General features: G+C 39.3%; 2 protein-coding genes across 3 annotated transcripts in view; one reads left to right on the forward strand and one right to left on the reverse strand.

The window, feature by feature from the left end:
• cerk (ceramide kinase) overlaps window positions 1-14,469 on the reverse strand; it is a 33,356-nt gene extending 18,887 nt beyond the window's left edge. The window contains exons 1-3 of the mRNA XM_058078046.2: window positions 14,190-14,469; window positions 1,250-1,360; window positions 690-812 (exon numbers count right to left, since the gene is read on the reverse strand). Coding sequence (XP_057934029.2) covers window positions 690-812; window positions 1,250-1,360; window positions 14,190-14,343 — 388 coding nt within the window. The 5' untranslated portion in view covers window positions 14,344-14,469. The remainder of the gene's footprint in view (window positions 1-689; window positions 813-1,249; window positions 1,361-14,189) is intronic.
• Window positions 1-20,336, forward strand: part of tbc1d22a (TBC1 domain family, member 22a) — a 127,228-nt gene that overhangs the window by 29,397 nt on the left and 77,495 nt on the right. For both annotated transcript variants that reach the window (XM_058078049.2, XM_058078048.2), the window contains exons 2-6: window positions 14,980-15,303; window positions 15,715-15,771; window positions 16,522-16,705; window positions 16,777-17,020; window positions 19,196-19,378. In XM_058078049.2, coding sequence (XP_057934032.2) covers window positions 15,242-15,303; window positions 15,715-15,771; window positions 16,522-16,705; window positions 16,777-17,020; window positions 19,196-19,378 — 730 coding nt within the window. In that variant the 5' untranslated portion in view covers window positions 14,980-15,241. The remainder of the gene's footprint in view (window positions 1-14,979; window positions 15,304-15,714; window positions 15,772-16,521; window positions 16,706-16,776; window positions 17,021-19,195; window positions 19,379-20,336) is intronic.

Genomic DNA, 20,336 nt, shown 5'->3' on the forward strand with positions numbered 1-20,336 from the left:
TATGGGGATATCCCTTGAGTTTGAGACCCCTGCACTACAGCTTCATTACCCCTGTATTGAACATACATTGTCTTATACTGTACTTAAGGTCTTGACTTTGAGACATGACTTGAGATTAAAGACTTGCAAAACACTGACTTTCTCCCACCTCTGGTTAACACTAAACAGTGCTTATAACTCATAAGGACTCCAACATTTCAAGTCAGTGACTTGACTTGACTTAAATTGGGCATCTTTACTCAACATGTGACTTGAGACTTGCAAAACACTGACTTTGTCCCTCCTCTGGTAAACACTAAAACAATGCTTATAACCTGTAAGGACTTCAACGTTCCAATCAGTGACTTGACTTGACTTGGACTCAAACATCTTTACTCAAGACGTGACTTGAGACTTGCAAAACACTGACTTTCTCCCTCCTCTTGTAAACACTAAACAGTGCTTATAACTTGTAAGGACTCCAACATTTCAAGTTAGTGACTTCAAGCTTGACTTGACTTGACTGGGACTTGCACGTTGTTACTCGAGACGTGACTTGAGATGAAAGACTTACTTGAGACTTACAAAACACTAACTTTCTCCCACGTCCGCCATCCACTAGCCGTGTCACTGCTGTCTCAGTGGGACAGTCCAACCATTAAAGTTCATTTTAAAGCCATTGAATTCCCAATAAATGGACGCTTATGTACTTTGCAGTGACAGCTGATCATTGACGGCTTGGATCCATTGCTCGCAAAGTTCCTGATGAGCACAGTGGAAGGTGATGTCGCTGCATCGCCACTGATGCTGTGTCATCCTCCTCACGTAGAAGACTGTTGCAAAAAGGGAAACAAAGAGACTCAGTCATGATCTGCTTTTGTTTTGCCTTTGCTGACGAGATGCAGCCATGATAGGATTGAAGGGATGTGTTCAATGACGTCATTATCTTCTTTCCACTCCCAATCGAAGGCTGGTTTTCCCACATTGCTCTACAACCTGGGGCTATTCCTATTATTCCCATTGTTTTCAGACGAATCAGGTGGAAACTTTTTAGTGTCTTTTGGAACTGACAGAATAACATCTTGCCTACCAGGGCATAATTCACAATCTATTGTGATAAAGTTAGAAATATTCTGCATGAATGCATGTGGTAATGTTTGTGTACATGTCGGCTTTAAACAACACAATAATAAAACATCTTAAAATGATCAAATATGAAGAATTAACAGGAATTTTTGATGAAAGTAATTCCAATCATGTATTGAGTTACCTGTGAATGCGTATGGATTCTGCTGGAGGTGCTTTGTGGCCTTGGTCTGGTCGCTGACGTGTGTCCTGTGCACGGCCACGATCTCACACACCTGAACAGCGTGGCCTCGAGCTGCCGAGACATTACCACATTCCTAAATTATTCAAGCGGCTTTACAACACCAGCTGACAGTCCTTGTCATGAGGCTTTCCCCTACTTTTTACTTGTTGGCTTGAATACAGATGAATATTGCAGTGGAAATATGAATGATGAAAGGCGTGATTTTGTTATTGCTGGTCATCTGTCGGCTTCAACACAGGCTTTTTACAGTACATTTATCCAGCTTGTTACAAAATTGTGTTACGGAAGCATGGTGGTGATGTTAACCGGCACTGAAAAGAAGGGGAAGGGAAAAAAGCCAGCCGTGTCCCGAGGGTGCCAGCAAGTGTTTACTGAGGAAACTGCATCCTCTTGTTCCCTTTTCCCACGGGAAGAAGATTTTAGGCTGCTAGTTTCTGATGGCTGTGTGATAAAAAGACCTGTGCGGCGTTTAGGAAGGGCTGTTCATTAAAAAAATGTTCACGTGGAGCATGATCTGGTTTCTCCGGTCCACAGAGGACATGGTGGATCAGTGTCATCAGACAGCTTGTTGGCAATGACATCAAAGAATGTAATAAGTCTTAATGAAGGACTTGAAAAGACCAGTTGAAGGAAATGAAGGGCGTTGTAGAACAGCAAAATGTCTCATTGTTGTTGGGATCACACCTAAAACTCCCTTTAAACATGCCTGGAATTGCTAATAAAAACACAGTCTTGGCATCTGTTATTTACTCATGAATCAACAAGAAATCTACTCTATGGAAAATCAACTCTAAATTGGTGCCTTAGTTCTTCAGTCACTACTCTATTCATTAGTCCCTTGTTAGCTATTCATTAATTCCTCATAAACTACTCTGAATTGATGTACCTTTAGCTTCTCAGTAACCACTGTACTCATTAGTTCTTCATTAGTTTCTCAGTAACTACTCTAAATGTGCCTTAGTTCACCAGTACATACTCTACTCTACTCATTACTCCCTCAATAGTTCTTTATCAGTTTAGTAACTTCTCTACACATTTCATCAGTAACTGCTCTAAATTGATGCACCTTAGTTCCTCGGTAAGTACTGTACTCATTAGTTGCTCGGTAACTACTCAAAATGTATGTTCCTTAGTTTCTCAGTACCTGCTGTACTCATTAGTTCATCATTAGTTCTTTATCAGTTTAGTAACTTCTCCACTCAGTAGTTCATCAATAACTACTCTAAATTGATGCGCCTTAGTTCCTCAGTAACTACTGTACTCATTAGTTCTTCATTAGTTTCTCTGTAACTACTCAAATTATGTTCCTTAGTTTCTAAGTAACTACTGCACTCATTAGTTCATCATTAGTTTTTCATTAACTCATCATCAACTACTCTACATTGATGTGCCTTAGTTCTCGTGTAACTACTCTATTCATTAATGCCTTGTTAGCGCTTCATTAGTTCCTCAAACTAGTCTTAATTAATGTAGCTTTAGCTTCTCAGTAACCACTGTACTCAATAGTTCTTCATTAGTTCCTCAGGAACTACTCTAAATGTATGTGCCTTAGTTCCCTAGTACATTCTCTACTCATTAGTCCCTCAATAGTTCTTTATCAGTTTAGTAACTTCTCTACACATTTCATCAGTAACTACTCTAAATTGATGCACCTTAGTTTCTCAGTAAGTATTGTACTCATTAATTGCTCATTAGTTCTTTATCAGTTTAGTAACTTCTCCACTCATTAGTTCATCAATAACTACTCTAAATTGATGTGCCTTAGTTCCTCAGTAACTACTCAAATTATGTTCCTGAGTTTGTAAGTCACTACTGTACTCATTAGTTCCTCATTAGTTTTTCATTAACTCATCATCAACTATTCTTCATTGATGCGCCTTAGTTCTCGAGTAACTACTCTATTCATTAATGCCTTGTTAGCGCTTCATTAGTTCCTCAAACTAGTCTTAATTGATGTATCTTTAGCTTCTCAGTAACCACTGTACTCATTAGTTCTTCATTAGTTCCTCAGTAACTACTCTAAATGTATGTGCCTTAGTTCACTAGTACATACTCTACTCATTAGTCCCTCAATAGTTCTTCTCTATACACTTCATCAGTAACTACTCTAAATTAGTTAATTAATTGATGCACCTTAGTTCCCTAGTAACTACTGTACTCATTAGTTCATCATTAGTTCTTTATCGGTTTATTAACTTCTCCACTCATTAGTTCCTCAGTAACTACTCTATTCATTAGGTCTTCATTAGTTCCTCAGTAACTACTCTAAATTGATGTGCCTTATTTCCTCAGTAATTTCTCTGTTCATTAGTCCCTCATGAGTTTTTCATTAACTCATCAGTAACTACTCTACATTGATGTGCATTAGTTCTTCAGTCACCACTCTATTATTCATTTTTCCCTTGTTAGCTCTTCAGTAATTCCTCAGAAACTACTCTGAATTGATGTACCTTTTAGCTTCTCAGTAACTACTGTACTCATCAGTATCTCATTAGTTCCTCAGTAACTACTCTAAATGTATGTGCCTTAGTTCCCTACTCCATTGTCTACTCATTAGTCCCTCAATAGTTCTTTATCAGTTGCTCGCTAACTACTCAAAATGTATGTTCCTTAGTTTCTCAGTACCTGCTGTACTCATTAGTTCATCATTAGTTCTTTATCAGTTTAGTAACTTGGCTACTTATTAGTTCATCAGTAACTACTCTAAATTGATGCGCCTTAGTTCCTCAGTAACTACTGTACTCATTAGTTCCTCTGTAACTACTCAAATTATGTTTCTTAGTTCCTAAGTTGCTACTGTACTCATTAGTTCCTCGTTAGTGTTTCATTAACTTAACTCATCAACTACTCTACATTGATGTGCCTTAGTTCTCGAGTAACTACTCTATTCAATACTGCCTTGTTAGCTCTTCATTAGTTCCTCAGAAACTACCCTAAATTGATGTGCCTTAGTTCCTCAGTAACTACTGTACTCATTAGTTCCTATTAGTTTTTCATTAACTCATCAGTAACTACTCTACATTGATGTGCCTTAGTTCTTTAGTAACTACTCTCTTCATTAGTGCCTTGTTAGCTCTTCATTAGTTCCTCAGAAACTACTCTAAATGGATGTGCCTTAGGGGCCATCCATAATTTTCAACATTTTCACAAGAGTACAAAGAGTTCTCTTTTGAGCAACCCCCCCCCCCCCTTCCCCCTAAAAAGAGTACAATCCCAAATGAAAAATGTTGATAGGTCCATGACCAACTGACCCAATACAGCCAGGAAATTCGAACATGTCCAATAGTGTTCTCTGGCTGTATTTTGGGACTCTGGTCAATCAGTCACTGCCCATCAACATTGTATTGAACATGAACAAGATAAAAAATTATATCAAATGCCTCTTTTGTGTATTTTTCTTTCAAGAAAATACAAATGTATAACAAATTTGGTCTTTTTGTATTGTTCTTTCTATCAAATGATACATGTAGAAAAGTCCTGATGCAACAACTGTTTTCCACAGGATTTTTTAATCAAGGGAATACTTCTTGTATACACACATGATTACTCAAGGAGCAGAAGAGTTGCCCCTGGTTTCCAAAAGCCTGAGGAGATAAAATCTTCTTTGAAATGATGGACACAACCCTTGAACTCAACTCAATGCGAAGTATGCAATAAAGATGCCACAACTGTTTTGAAAAGGCTTAACAATCACACCAATAGTCTATAGTCAGTGTATCACAGGAAGTGAAAATCACATTGATTGTTACTGCACTGTCCACAAAGTCAAATTCACCACCACAGAGTCATTCAGAAAATGGCAATCACAGCCAGGTCCATGCCCAAATATAGAAAATAAACACAGAGCTGGCGAATAGATTCAGGATGGTCGGTTTAGTTTTGATCTGATTTTCGCAACGGCACTTCGGAACAAATCCACCCTGCTCGATTCCTTCGATTTGGAACCTTTCCAAGCCGCCTGGCCAGCCGCAACAGCGTCCTTCCGCTTTCTTTCCGAATGCACAAAGCAGTAAACATTGATGTATTGTTCATATGCATTGCTCGATGAGCGATGAATGGCAGTAATTCTCTTTTTGATGAACGAAAATAGGTAATCGAAATCACCGGGGTCGGCCATTGTCTGATTGTTGTGTTGGAATGCGAAGCATGCAGAGCTACGTGGAGTATCGCGTATAGCTCTTGCGCTAGCATACGACGACAGGGGACCAGTCTATTCGCGCTAAAATTTGACTGCGTCCCGCGATTCGAACATACAGACATCGACATTTTCTGGTTTTCAAAAATGCATACGTTGATGTCTTAACCCCCACCCCCCCTCGTACGGTTTGTACGCTCGTGAAAATGTTGAAAATTATGGATGGCCCCTTAGTTGCTCAGTAAGCTACTCCACTCATTAGTTCCTCAATAATTACGTTTACTTGATTTCTTATTTCCTCAGCAACTCTACTCATTAGTTCATTTGTTATTCATTTATTCCACAGTAACTACTCTAAATTAATGTGTTTAGTTGCTTGGTAGCTACTCATTTGTTCCTCATTAACAATGTGAACTTGATGTCTTATTTCCTCAGTAACTACTCTACTCCTTAGTTCATTTGTTTATCATGCAAGTAATTAAAAGGTGTGGCAAAGAAGGAAGGACTTTACATGCCTTGCGCATTTAGTGACCTCAACAGCGCCGTACGCAGGCATCTCCGCCTGTCTCTCCTGCCAAATTATGAAGTTGATATGGCCAAATGGATGGTGCTCGCCGTCGCTCCCACGACATATTATTTGTCTCTGGGGAGTCTGGTCCTGGAATAGGATTTCATTTCATTCTCAAATAAAAACGATGCGCCATGCAGGCATGAATACCTCGACCACCGTCGATATCCACACTTTGACAAATAGGAGGAAGAGTGATGGCCTTGAGGGGGAAAAATATGACATTCAACAATTGACCGTAAATGGAATGCAGACACAGTGATTTTTTACTACTATCATTGACAGTTTTTCCTGAGGATATACGTATGTGAAATGGCCCTTGAAAAATGCTTGACGCTGAACACAACACAACTTTCTTGCTGACAAGTTATTTAAGGCACGTGTAACAAATAAGCAAATGATTAAAATGGAGATAACTAATCACAGTTAACACAAGATATGAGATACACTACAACGTGACTTTATCTTCCATAGTTGTTATCTTTATGATAGCGCTGATGCTGCCTCTTTAAAGGGGAACTGCACGATTTTTGGAATTTTGCCCATCATCGACAATCCTTATGTGAGACATGAACACATGCGTCTTTCTTTTCTCTGCATTCTAAATATATCAAAACGGATAAAAAGAGACATCATTAGCAAACTTCTTCTGCATATAAAAGTGTTTTGTTCTTTTTTGCCTGTTTTTGCTTTTTTCATTTTAAAAGAATATTTAAACTTTCTTTTTAGTCATCTTCATCGAATACTTTTGTAATACTTTATTCCCATAATATTTTGACTTTATTCCCATAATCTAATGTTTTTTCCCCAACCAAATTTTACTACAGTTGCAACTTTGTTGTATTTATATTTTAAATAAAATCTCTTTATTTTCTTTAATATTTCAACTCTATGCTACTAAAATGAAGTTATTTTGCCTTCTAATATTCCAAATTTATTTTCATAAAATTGAGACATTTTTCATGTTAGAATACTAATACTAAGAACTTTGACTTTATAATTGTAAAACTACATCTGTTTTTTTCCCATATCTGCTGCTGCATTTTACAACTATTTAAACTTTTGACTCGACATAAGTTTGTAAAAAATTACTACTTTGTTTCTTTGTTTCATTACGACTTAAAAAAATATTTTTAATATTTAATCTTTAATCTGGGCTGCACGGCGGTCAAGTGGTTAGCACACAGACCTCACAGCTAGGAGACCAGGTTTCAATTCCACCCTCGGCCATCTCTGTGTGGAGTTTGCATGTTTTCCCCGTGCATGCGTGGGTTTTCTCCGGGTACTCCGGTTTCCTCCCACATTCCAAAAACATGCTAGGTTAATTAGCGACTCCAAATTGTCCATAGGTATGAATGTGAGTGTGAATGGTTGTTTGTCTATATGTGCCCTGTGATTGGCTGGCGACCGGTCCAGGGTGTACCTCGCCTCTTGCCCGAAGACAGCTGGGATAGGCTCCAGCACCCTCCGCGAAGCTCGTGAGGATAAGCGGTAGAAAATGAATGAATGAATGAATAATCTTTAATCTAAACCTCAAATTATTCTCATGAAATTATGTTTTCACTCTAGATTACAAATTTTTCTGTTAATATTTTGATTTTTAAAAAAGTTTTTAATTTAATTATATTTTTAGAATGAAGGGACCACATAAGGCCCTTGGCCTGCAATTTGGACACCCACGTACCCCTGCACTACAGCCTGGCAATTTTACGGTCCCTGCCTTTTCTCTACAGACCTGGTCAGGTCTCCTTCGTAGTGGAGTCCCATTGCTCTGCCTAGCAACTCGTGGCTGTGATGAACTGCTGTTGTTTGTGTGTAATTGTGCTTCTGACGCTGTTTGGGGCAGCCCTCCGGCCCACCTGGAGTGATTGTGCCACACTGATTCTGCCTAGCAACAAGTGCTAACAACAACATTTGAATGAACTGTCTTTGGCAAGCAAGCAATGACATTCTCCTATCCCCAACGCTGCCTCAGCCACACACACACTTGGATATGCACACACAAGTACACAATAATCCCATCATCACACACACATTCTCCCCAAGTTGTGAGCTGAGTGAAGTCCCCTAAGCTACATGCTAAGCCCTCGGCCATACAAGGCCCAGATCGTCTCTGCAGTGCTCTGACATCCTTTTTTCCTTTGTGCTCCAAAAGGATCTCAGCCACAGTGAGTAGCCTATTCATACGCAGTGTCGCTCAGTCTGAGCTCAAAAGGGCGGCTAACTGCCCAACATCAGATTTTAGGAGTTGAAAAGGGAGTATATTAAGAATATCAAGGAAGAAATACTCCCAAGCTGCAAAAGTCAAGTACTAAGAATATTGTACTTTTGGGGGTGTTGTAACCCCAAAGATGGACCTTTTTAGAGTGCAATCTGTCCATTGCTTGGAAATACACTATAGAAAATATACAATAGATGTTACTTTAGACACAAAGGGTTAACTTTTGCTGTCTTTTACGTAAAAGGCTCCCTAACCTAGTGGTTCTCATCCTTTTTTGCAGGCCCCCCTTGAAATCAGTTTCATCCAGCCTTTTGAAATAGTAATATCAAAACTGAATATTTTCTTGAACAAACTCTTGTCCCCCCGCACCCAATTTGAAAACCATTGTCCTAAGCCTTAAACATGTAAGAAAAGAATGTAATCCTCGCATCTGGCATTCTTTGGGACTACTCTCAAGTCAAATCCCTGGTTGTAGGTCTCATGCCGCTGGTTTGTATCCCTTCCACATGAACAGGATTATAGCATTGCAACATTCATGCTGTAAAACGGGGCTAATGATCACAGTTGTAGTGTGCCGAGTGTTAGACACACAAGGTCACATTTCAATAAGTGACACACTTAAAGGGCTCCGACAATAATTAACAAGAGTTATCATATAACAATGAACCTTCCTGTAACCTGCGAGACCTCACTATAATAACCTCACCACATCATTTATTATAACTGATTGTGTTACGGTTTGGTTATTTTTAGAAGTGTTTACGCTCATGCTGATTGCCCAAACCAAAGTGGCATCCCATCTGACGGGATTCCTCATACACAAAACAAGGTTTGGCTCTGTCACTTGTATTTAGAGATGTAGATTTAGTTTTTACTCAACCTAACCCTCCATCAGTCCTCATCTTATTCATATTCATCTCCAGTTGTGCACCCCCTGCTTGTACACGCTGGATGGGGATGTAATCCCTGTATGGCTGCTGAGAGTTGGCAACAACAAGCACGTTAGAGGGCAAGCCGGCACAAGTTAAAGGAAACGCTTGTTTCCGGTTTTGTTTGTTGTTGCTGTTTTAAGTCGCTCCTATTTTTTTGGTTTTCACATATCTCCTTCCAAGTGGCGTGCAACATGTATATAAGTGAGGAGTGTGTATAAGCCTGAAGAGGTTCTTTAAATAGTTCATCATCATTTGTCCCAAGTCGTAATTTTACATGAATATAGTTTGGCATTTACGAGAATAAAGTCAAAGATCTATGAGACATAAAGTTGTACTTTTTTTTTTTCTTGCACATCTACAATTTTATTCTCGTAGTTTTACGACTATTTTTGTAATCTTAGATTAATTTTGTTTTGTAAATGTATGAAGAATAAAAGGTGGAAATTTATGACAAAACATATTTTTTGAGAAGTCGTAAATGAAAGGATTTTTTTCTTGTACATTCACAACTTTATTTTCATAAATTTGCAAATTGATTTTGTAATCTCAAATTATTTTCTAAATGTATGAGTAAAAAGGTGGAAATTTATTACAAAAATTTTTATTTTTGAGAAAACAGTCATGAAATGAAAGGTTTTTTCCTTGTACATTTATTTTCATAAATTTACAACTTTATTTGTAATCTCTGATTATTTTTTTTCTAAATGTATGAGAAATAAAGTTGTACATTTTTGAGAAAAAAAGTCATGAATTCAAGTTGTTTTAGTAGAAAGTAGAAAATTTACGAGAAATAAAGTAGAAAATTTACGAGATTAACTTACAATTGAAGAAAAAAGTAATAAATTTACAACAGTCGGAAAATAACATGTCAGAGGGAAAATAATATATTCTTGTAAATTTACGAGAAAAACTTTGTAAATGTACGAGAATAAAGTACAATCATGAAAAATAAAGTCGAAAATCTACAAAAATAAAGTAAACTTACAATAACAAATGTAGTAATATGAGAAAAACGTTGCAACTTTACAACAATAAAGTTGGAATATTACGTGTCAGAGGGAATATTCCCCCAAATTTCGGAGAAAAAAGTCATACATTTTTTATGAGGAAAAAGTTGTAGATGACTTGAAATCTCAGGTTCACAGATTTATATTCATCGTATAACATGGATTGCATTAATTTATGTACAGGTAAATGTGAGATCAAAAATGGCTTTTTCAACAAGATATTTGATGTTTCAAGCACTGAAGCGGCAGCAGAGATGCCCGTTTGAAAATGTAATAAAAATGAATACCCTCGAGCACATTTGACACGATAATCATTCAACGCGGAAAAAATGACTTGACATAAAAAAGGCAACGGCACAAAGCGTCCCTATGATGGCAGAAGGGTTCAAATGTGCATCACAAAGATGATGGTGTGCACCAGAAGGTCTTCTCCCTAACCGCTGATTCATTGCGTAATTAGCTGTAGGCCTCTCTCTATTGACTCCAGCTGCAGGTAAATAAATGCAGTCGCGGTAATGAAAGGGCCCGTATTGCTGCCTGTAATGCCGTATAAACCTGCAGTTTAGCCAATCTCCAGCTGTCGTTTTCTGGCATCTCCCTCTCTCCCTCTCCTTGCTCCCTCTGCGCCCATCTCTCAATGAACAGACAGGGCTGTGCATTGAGCACCAGCTTTAGATTACAAAGCACAGATCTGCCTGGGTACACTTGGCAGCGGACTGTCAAACACGACGTGCCGATCGCTCCGCCGCACAATGGGTTTGCTCGACCGATGCTTAGGCAAACAGATGGAGACGAGAGGACAAGCAAGGTGGAAGGTATAACAGGAGTGCAGGCTGTCGCGAGGGGTGCAATGCTTTTTAGCTCCAGCTGGTTAGCCAAGTAAGGAGAAAGAGAGACTGCTCCAGTTTGCACCACCGGAGCCTCCAGTTCTTTAATTGATAGCAACAAAATGTACCGGTGTAGTCTTGCCTCGCTGAACAATGCAGCTAAACCTGTGTGTCCACGCTGCAAGACAACAACGAGTCAAACAACAAATGACACTGACACACATTTGGGAAGGGCAACAAGAAGCTATGCTTGCATGCACTTTGCTGTGCAGCAACATGAGAGCCCTGGCCTCAAAGCACCATTATCTCTTCCCATTGGTGTGATTGTCAGCTGTCCCAACACGGAGGACTGCATATGGAAAAGTCAAAGGATAGAGGGCCCATTTTGATTCTTTTTTTTAGTTTTTAAAAATGTTTTGTAGGTATTTAAAGACAAAACCTTGTGTGAGCTTTGTGTTACATGTGACAAAGCACATTAACTACCATTTTGCTTTCCCCCCCGATTATTGTTGTTGTTGTTTTTGATTTTTAGAATGTGCTGTGGGCCCCCGGGCTGTAGTTTGGACACTTCAGATGTAGGGTTTTAGTATTTCTTCTTTTTGTTTTTTTTTCCTCTTTTTGCAACTTGTAAACTTAAAAAAAAAAAAAGTCTTTAAAGGCCATATTTGTTTATATGTATTTTTAAAATTATTATGTATAGCAGTTGACAATTATTCCTACAATTATTACAAGTATTATTTTTTTATATATTTTGTATTCCTGTAATTTATTTTTTGACATTTTATTTGGTTATATATATATATATATATATATATATATATATAATTTAATATAAATTATATTTTTTTACCAAATAATATTTATTTTTGGACATTTTATTTGGTGTAAATTATAATTTTTTACCAAATAATATGTCCAAAAATAAATTACAGGAATACAAAATTATAATTTATATAAAAAAATAATACTTGTAATAATTGTAGGAATAATTGTCAACCTCTACACATAATAATAATAATAATAATAATAATAATAATAATAATAATAATAATAAAATAAATATATATAATGTTGCTTTTTTTATCTGTATCGTTAATTATATAGTGGTGTTATATATTCCCCACAATTATACTTGTTCTTAATTTTAAAAAAATATATCTTTTATTTATTTGTGATAGTTATTAAATAAATGTTTTTTTTACCTATAAAATTCTCCATGGAAACTTTAATGGTGTCGAGTTTTGCCTGCATTTACTCCATAGCTCTAAGTGATTCCATGCCTGTAATGCATGGGATCTGTTTCCAGCTTTACCTTTAACCGAAAAGCCAATATCCAGACACCACCCCCCTCCGGGCCAACAGGGAGATATGTGAGGCTTACGGGGGCTGCAGATAGAAGGCGACTGAGGCTAAAGCATATACCATGACTTATTCAAAGATCTTCCCTCAAGATGGGAGTTTGCATTGTATATCCGAGGAGGGATTGGGGGCATTATGTGGGCATTGACTGGAGACTTGCACTGTAATGATTGGATTTTGTTTGGGGTGTGTGTGTGTGCGTGTGTGTTGCAAACTCAGGATACCTTCTCTTTCTTGTGACTGACAGACGCTCTTCTTCAAGCAAATCCATGCAACAAGACAGGTTCACTGCTCATAACCATTCCTCTTGGCATTTCCACAAACTAGCTTGATGTTTAAAGAGAGGGCAAACACGGAAAATAGTCCAAAATGGACCTGCAGTGTTCCACCACATTTGAAGTGATGCTGCTTGATGCAAGCTGTCGATAAACTCGGATGCGGTCTTGCATCCATTGACTTTCTCCTGATATCTTCCAATCCCTCCCACTCCTCATTTGCATACCGAGCAGGATTACATCCAAAACTGTGGGCAGGGAACCAGCACCCTGCATCTTACTAACAAACAAATGTCCCTGGGATGTTTTTACACCGTCAGGTTACGGCATCATGGTTCCAGCAATAACCGGAGGGTGTTTTGACGTGTCCAAGTTGAACACTGGCTCAATAAAAGGATGTGTTTTTATAGCAGGTTATTATAGGGCGCTGGATACCACTTTGCAGAAGGTCAATGGCCATCGGTTTAAGCTAAAGTGTGCAGTGCCAGCTGTAATCGCTCCAGTAGTTATGCTACAATAATAATTGCAGTCCAAGGAACAGATGAACAAACATTAGCCCCTCTGGAGTTAATACAGATGTCTGCGTTGGTGGAGGGTGCCAACATTTCCAGTGCTGCTCCAAATTGGCGTGGGTAAGCTAACTAATGGACCATCATGTCCAACACACTGTTGCTAGGCTGAGTCAAATTCACGCGGACATTACAGAAGTTAGTTGGACCAATAGGAAGTAATGCAAGTCAGCACAATGTACACACAAAGTTATGTCAGGCTAAGATCAACTCAATCGCAATTAAAAAACAACCCCACCCCCCCAAAAAATATACATTTATAAAATAAGAAAATACAATAATAATTTTAATTAATGTAATATTAATAATAATAATAATAATAATAAATAATCATTTCATTTAATTTCAAGGTGTTGAGTGTTGGAAAATCTATAAAAAATATACTTAATAATGAATAAATGTTTTGAAATTAAAATTAATCAAAACAAATTATTTTACAAAAAAATTATAAATGGTATTAAAGTAATAATGGATTTAAATAACTTGTGTAAAAAATAAGTTAGAAATTAATGTTGACTTTTACACATTTTATTTTTCATATAAAAAGGGATACATCAATTATTTTTTCTAATAAAAAGTAGTAAAAATAATACAAATATATATTTTTAAAACGTTATTTAAAACTTTGCTAAAAATACAGTAAAAATGCTTGAAATAAGTGTGAGAAGGCTGACAGCTACTCACATTCTAAAGCTTTAGAATTAAATTTCAAAGTATATAAAGTATATAATGTGTATATATAATTAAAAAACTAAATAAATAGCTGTATTATATTAACTCATACATGACAAAACTCAAATGCCTAGGAGAAGTTATAATAGAAGAAAACAAATTGTTGATCTTTTTGCAAAACAAAAATATTTGGATCATAATTTCCAACTGCTGGACCTTTTTTTCAAACTTGCAATAACTTCTAAAGGAAGACTCTGCCATTACATAGTAGAGTATTTATACAGTATATAATGCATCACTTCTGCATAGACCTACCTGTTTGGGATATGCTGCTGATGCCAGAACCTCTATTACTTCGGTTGCTCCCAATGTCCTTCCATTTCAGAAAGTCACAAAAAAGAGTCACGTCTACTTGTCCGTGGTTGTGGAAAAGCTGTGAGGACAGTAGTTTGGGATGTTGATGGTCCATTGTTTAGCTCTCTGATGTCAACTTTGTAGCTGCTCCCATGACAGAATAAGTGCTGTGAGTGTGTGTAGTTGTGAGCGTGTGTGAGCGTGTGTTGTCCCATCCCAGTGGGACAATTGAGAGCAAAGATTGTGCGTCAGGAGGATGACTCACTCTTGAGAGGTTAAAAAAAATGTTTGTGAAGCTTGTTGAACCACTATATCATCACTTAACTAAGTATTCGGGTTTAGTTGTATTTCATCTGCTGTTTTCACATTCACAGAGTTACATTGTGTCAGGAAGTGGGGCAGAGTGAGTGTTCATTCCCTTCATTTTCACAGGCTATGTTCTCGACCTGAGAGACAAAAAAAACACGACATCAGCACAATGTGCACACTTCCTTCATAACGCAAAGCAGCGGCTTTTCCAGTCTGGCCGGTTCAATGGGAAACCCACAATACACAAAAACGATACACATACTTTCTGTGCATTGGTGTGTCATGAAGTTATGTGTTGTTCCGTGCTTGTACCCTGACATTTTTTCTTTTTAGACAATCCCAATGTGGATTATTATAATGGGTAAAACGTCTATTTGTCCCCTTTCCCTTTTTGTGCCCCGGATGCTGGTGGTCTCTCATGATTTGACACCGATATTGTCAGCAAAACCATGGCAGTGAACTAGACGTCATCATCTTATCAAGCCACATAAAGGAAGATCTCACTTCTGATTGGTTGACGACAAGGAAGTGCCGCTCCAGCCAATCACACACTCGTTTACTCGCCGACTCGCCAGTACCAACATGGCAGCGCTCTGAGTTCTGCAGGAAGGAAACGGGAGTAAATAAAGGCATATTTGACGTTTTAGTCGTAGCGACAGCGTCCGGACGTCTGCGTTTACGACTGGGTGGACCTGTGAGGGAAAATGTCGAGTGACGGGAGTAAAAAACAGTTCTGGAAAAGAAACGCAGCTAAGGTTCCTGGCAGGTAAGTGACGTGTTCCCTTACGTCTGGCTAGATTAGCCTAGCTAGCCTGATTCACTTCAATGCTGTGATTTAGCCGCAACTTTCAGTCTCTGTCAAGCTGTTTTGCATAGCGTTTGCGACTTTTAACAACATTTGCATTATTCGGTGACTATTATGTATTAGCCACATTGATGCTTTTGACTCGTTTGTAGCAGGCTTAAAGATGCGTTGCTAATAGCGGCTAGCATCCCATCAAGTGTTCCACAGTGCAATCACTCACTAATAACACAACCACCACAAGACATGAGAAGCTGTTTTACTGCAGAATGTCATACTGAATATATAGTTAGAATTTACTTGGTTTACCAAAGCTAGAGTGCATGAATGGCTTGACAAATCAGTTAATTGAGTCTCTTTTTTTCACTTTCTCAGCATTCAGCATGTGTATGGCGCACAACATCCACCTTTCGATCCACTCCTCCATGCTAAGTAAGTTGGAATCACTGTGTTCACTAAGATGTGGTACATTGTCATCACCTCACTTTACCCACAGTTTATGCTTCATATTACTCAACCTGCACAACCTGATTTTGCCATCATAGGTTACCCCACTATGTCCAGGATGCAGTTTTATTTCGTTAGACACTTCTTAAATCCCAAGAGCTGATGTTTCTTTATAATTAGCAGTAATGATGGACAATCATGTAACTTTAGCTTTTGTTTTTTTGCATACCGCCCTGCGAATTAAGTGAACCTACCAGAAAATCTGGTTGAACCGCTTTGCAGAAACGAATGGAGCTTGTTTCATTTTATACTGGTTGCTAGGATTTTCTGTTCAATCTTTACAAATTGAAAAAAACCCAAAAAAACCAAAACAATCTTTTTCCTCATAGTGTGTTATATCAGTGGTTCTCAGCTGGCTTGGCTGCATACTCACCATCCCCCTTCAATGACAAGTTTGGGGTAGTTGAATCAGAGCCTTTTGCACATGGCCTTGCATGAGAAGTGAAACAAGAAGTTCTAAATCAAGCAAGTCCAGTTGCTCTGATTCAACTCACAGTAAATGTAATAATAGACGGACCATTCTTTCTGGAAACCACCCCTCTGTCTGGGCCAATGGCTCACCCATGACCTTTACACCATGTAAAAAATTAACGAATACCAAGATTCAGTTCAATATGAATGCTCATTGTTTGAGCCATAGTTTGCTAACATTGCCATACATTTCCTGCTCTCTAGCTTGATCAAAGCAGGCAGCAAGCCGTCTCCCAGCACGCCTGGCAAGCCCAAGAAGGCCACAACTTTCCAAGAGTTTGAGAGCATCACAAGCGACGCCTGGGACGTCGGCGATGACGACGACGAGCTCCTGGCCATGGCTGCGCAGAACCTTAACATTGAGGTTGTCATGGAGACGGCCAATAAGGTACTGACTTGATGCTTAGCTTATGCATGCTAAAGAACAAGCGACATCCTTTTACAATATCTTCTGTGTAGGTGATCGAGAATCACAGCAAGCTGCAGGAGAGACAGAAGCTGGACGACACCACGGAGTCGCCTCAGAGAGGGGATGACGACACGCAAGAGGTGGAAGATGAGGAGGAAGAGGACGATGAGGATGACAGAGTGGAGGAGGGTGACTTGACCAGTCCGGAGGTTTTGTTTCCGTTCCAGAGCAGTCCCGACACCGAAGGACGCTTGGTTAAATCCCATAGTGAAGCTCCTATTGGATCATCGAAAGGTTAGCCAGAGGATTTCCTTGTTCATCTATCACCTATGTCAGTGCTTCTCAATTGATGGGGAACATTATGATAAAAAAAACAGCTAAAAATGCCCGCAAGGCATGCTGGTTAGTCCAGCTGCAACAACAAAATGAACTAAAACTGACTAAAATGACTAAAACACTTCCTGACGACTTTGTCAACGGTTTTTCTAATCAAGCAAAAATGAGACCAACACAGCAGATGTTGGCAAAGTGAGTACCACATGCTACCCAGCATGCCTTGTGACGGGACTGTATGGGTTTAATTATGGCATGGGCATTGTGCATAAATATGTATTTGTATGCACACATGATGCAGTCAGTCGGTTATGTTGTACTTGTACGTGTGTTGTATGGATCACCTTTTTGTACAAGATTCTGATTACAGCCTTGATGTTAAAGGTTTAAAAAACATTTGGAAATGCCCGGTGGACCAGATTAAGATGCTTGACGGCCATGATGTGGCCCGCAGGCCGTAGTTTGCTAACCACCGTTGTAGCGTGTGTCGACAGCCTTATCTCACCACAACCTCAAGTGATGTTTATTATATCATGATATCATACTATAAATGCAAAATTGATGCAAATTATTTCTGGCAGCACATCATTAGAGAGACATGCTAACTTGATGACAGGTCGAAATGTATTTTCTTTGATCTTTAAAGCGGCGCCGATTTATTTATTTATCGAATATTCCGGAAGCAGGCGCTTGTTATTCGGTGGCAATTATCTTTCTGTCGACATGTACACTTGTCAAGGGTTTCAATGAAGAGGTTTTTAAGGTTGCCGTGTAGTTTAGCATCAACAGTCGACGACGTGAGCGTCTGGCTGACTGTCGGCTCGTCTGCCATCGCCGTGTTCTGATTACATAAACAGCCGATTGCCCTCAAGCGCTTCCTCTCATCTCCTCAGAGAGGATGAGGCACAGGCCCACACGCGCCGTCAGATCGCGTGGATATGCGCATATGTAAGACAAGTTATTTTACACCTTGAGGGAGCATGATGCAAAACAACATATTAGGAATGCAAACCTGAATAAATGAATGCAAGATGCATTCAGCAGGTGGGTAAACAGTGGTGTCACTCCACTCCAAGAATTTTGGGGACAAAATTTCCACCACCACCTGCAGCTTGCACACAGCTCGTCTTTTCTTCTGTCTTTTGGAGCGCATCTGGAACAACATGTGGGCCTCGACAGAGCGAATTAATGTGTTTGTCTCCCCTACTGTGGATGCTTTACACTTGAATCACGCTCATCTCACAGCAGCTCATTGCAAAAAAAAAAAAAAAAGAAACCTGCCACCAACACTAATTACAGTCATTTCCACCAGGCGGGGGGAAAAAGACATGCTTGGAGCAAGACAACATGGAAAAAAAAAAGAAAAATGGTCACACGGCTTTCAAAATTGAGTTTACTATGGCGTGGTGCAATGTAGTACACAATCTTGCCTTTGGCATATTCCTACCCGCTAATGTAAAATGGGTCATTCTTTTGATAAAGCCCTATTTAAGGAGCCGGCTTGAAATAGTCTTCTCAAAAGGAACTATTCATTCTCATGCTGAAGAGATGCATTCATTCACATACTTTTGGTATCCGGTTCCGATATACAGAATGGGACCAGTGCTGTTGGACTTTTTTTTTTTTTTTTTACTCTTTCCACAACCAAGCTTTCCTCAACAGTTACCATAATATGATGATGCAACTCCACAATAGAAGAGGGCACGTTTGGTGCAGTTTTAAGCAGAAAAAAATGGCCACAAGGTGGCAGAAGTGTATTTTATAAGAGCTCAGCCAGCATCTTTATCATTGAAATACATGTCCGCAGCAACCAGGAAGTGAAAAGTCATATTGGTGTGTTGTGCAAAGGAGACTATGACAGAAATGGAGGTGGAAATACTCAGTTATTATATTTCAAGGACATCAGTGGTTTAACGAGTGAATGACGGCACATCTGTACACTGACTTCTGTAAAATATATGCAGGTTTCATTTCTATAGTACTGTCCTGTGAGAAGCTATACTGTATTAAAAATGGCTGGCGATACATGGTTTACTGTTGAATGTCAGTCTCAAAAGGGAAATGACTAATTAGTCATGTGTGTTTATGCTACCTTTTGCCCTCCATCATCTCTCACCTTCTTTCCTCTTGTGCCAGAAACAGCAGGTGAGCACGCCGCCCTCTACAGACAACGCTCTCTGCCCCACCGGCCCCCCGTCATCCCGCTCGTAGCTCGCATGGCTGACCAGAACACATCAGGCACTCCAGCCATGACGGAGAGGGAGGCGTCACGTCTAGATAAATTCAAGCAGTTGTTGGCTGGACCCAACACAGATCTTGGTAAGAGATTCTTCTCATTTCCTTTTCTTTTTTGTATCCTCTTGGATCTCAGCTGCTCTTTCCTGTTCACTTGCTCCGCCAGCTGTGCTGCACTTTTTAACGATGCAGGGCACAGAGGTGGTGGAAAGTCATGCAGCCATCTGGACGCGCAGATTACGACACGGCAAAACACCGCCACATACAACAACAAATGACGAGCCATTGTTCCAAGTAAACGGGCCTCTGTTATTAATCCAAACCCAGGTGTCACCCTTTTTGTCACCCTGACATTAAAGCGTGCAGAGTGGCCCTTCCTAAAAGTGGAATTTTTGCCTGAAATTATAGTTTTCACGACTGTGAATATGTCCTAAATTTTGTTGAGTCTGGTTTTGGTGGGTATTTGATAGGGTATATGGGAAGCAGAGCTATATAGGCAGAGCTGATGGTATAGGATGACGTGTGTAATGGTCCCAGTTGCACTGCATTAAAGCCACTGTCCTTAAAAGGAGGTCATTGTCCCAGTACTCTCTAACAAACACACACTGGGAACATGCAAACTGACACTGAAAGGGGGTGGATGACGCCCCCATTGTGTAAAAGAGCAAATCAGCCAACTGTCCTTGAGCCAAAAGAAGGCATTCGGGGATGATCAATTGGGTCGGTTTTTCCCTTGAATCCTGCAATTAATCGCAGAGGTAGCTTTTTTTTTTGGTCTTTTTTTAGGTGGACAGGGCTGCCAGTCTCTGGAGCTTCTAGTTAGTTTTTTGTCCCAGTGTTGCCATTAACACACTCAAGGGTTTTAGTTGTACTCTTCATGCTTCAAGTCATTTGATACGACTTTCCTAGCAAAACTGCTAGTATGACATGAATTGAATCGAGGTGAGAAGCATGACGGCGGTATTATCTGCTTACTCATTGCAATGTCTTTTTTTGACACACTATCTTTCACTCACTCCTTGCTTTCCATGGAGCCCGGTGG

This window comes from Doryrhamphus excisus, linkage group LG2 (genome assembly GCF_037039965.1).
Source record: "Doryrhamphus excisus strain RoL-2023G ecotype Guam linkage group LG2, RoL_Dexc_Guam_v1.1, whole genome shotgun sequence".
In the NCBI taxonomy this organism is placed as follows: domain Eukaryota; kingdom Metazoa; phylum Chordata; class Actinopteri; order Syngnathiformes; family Syngnathidae; genus Doryrhamphus; species Doryrhamphus excisus.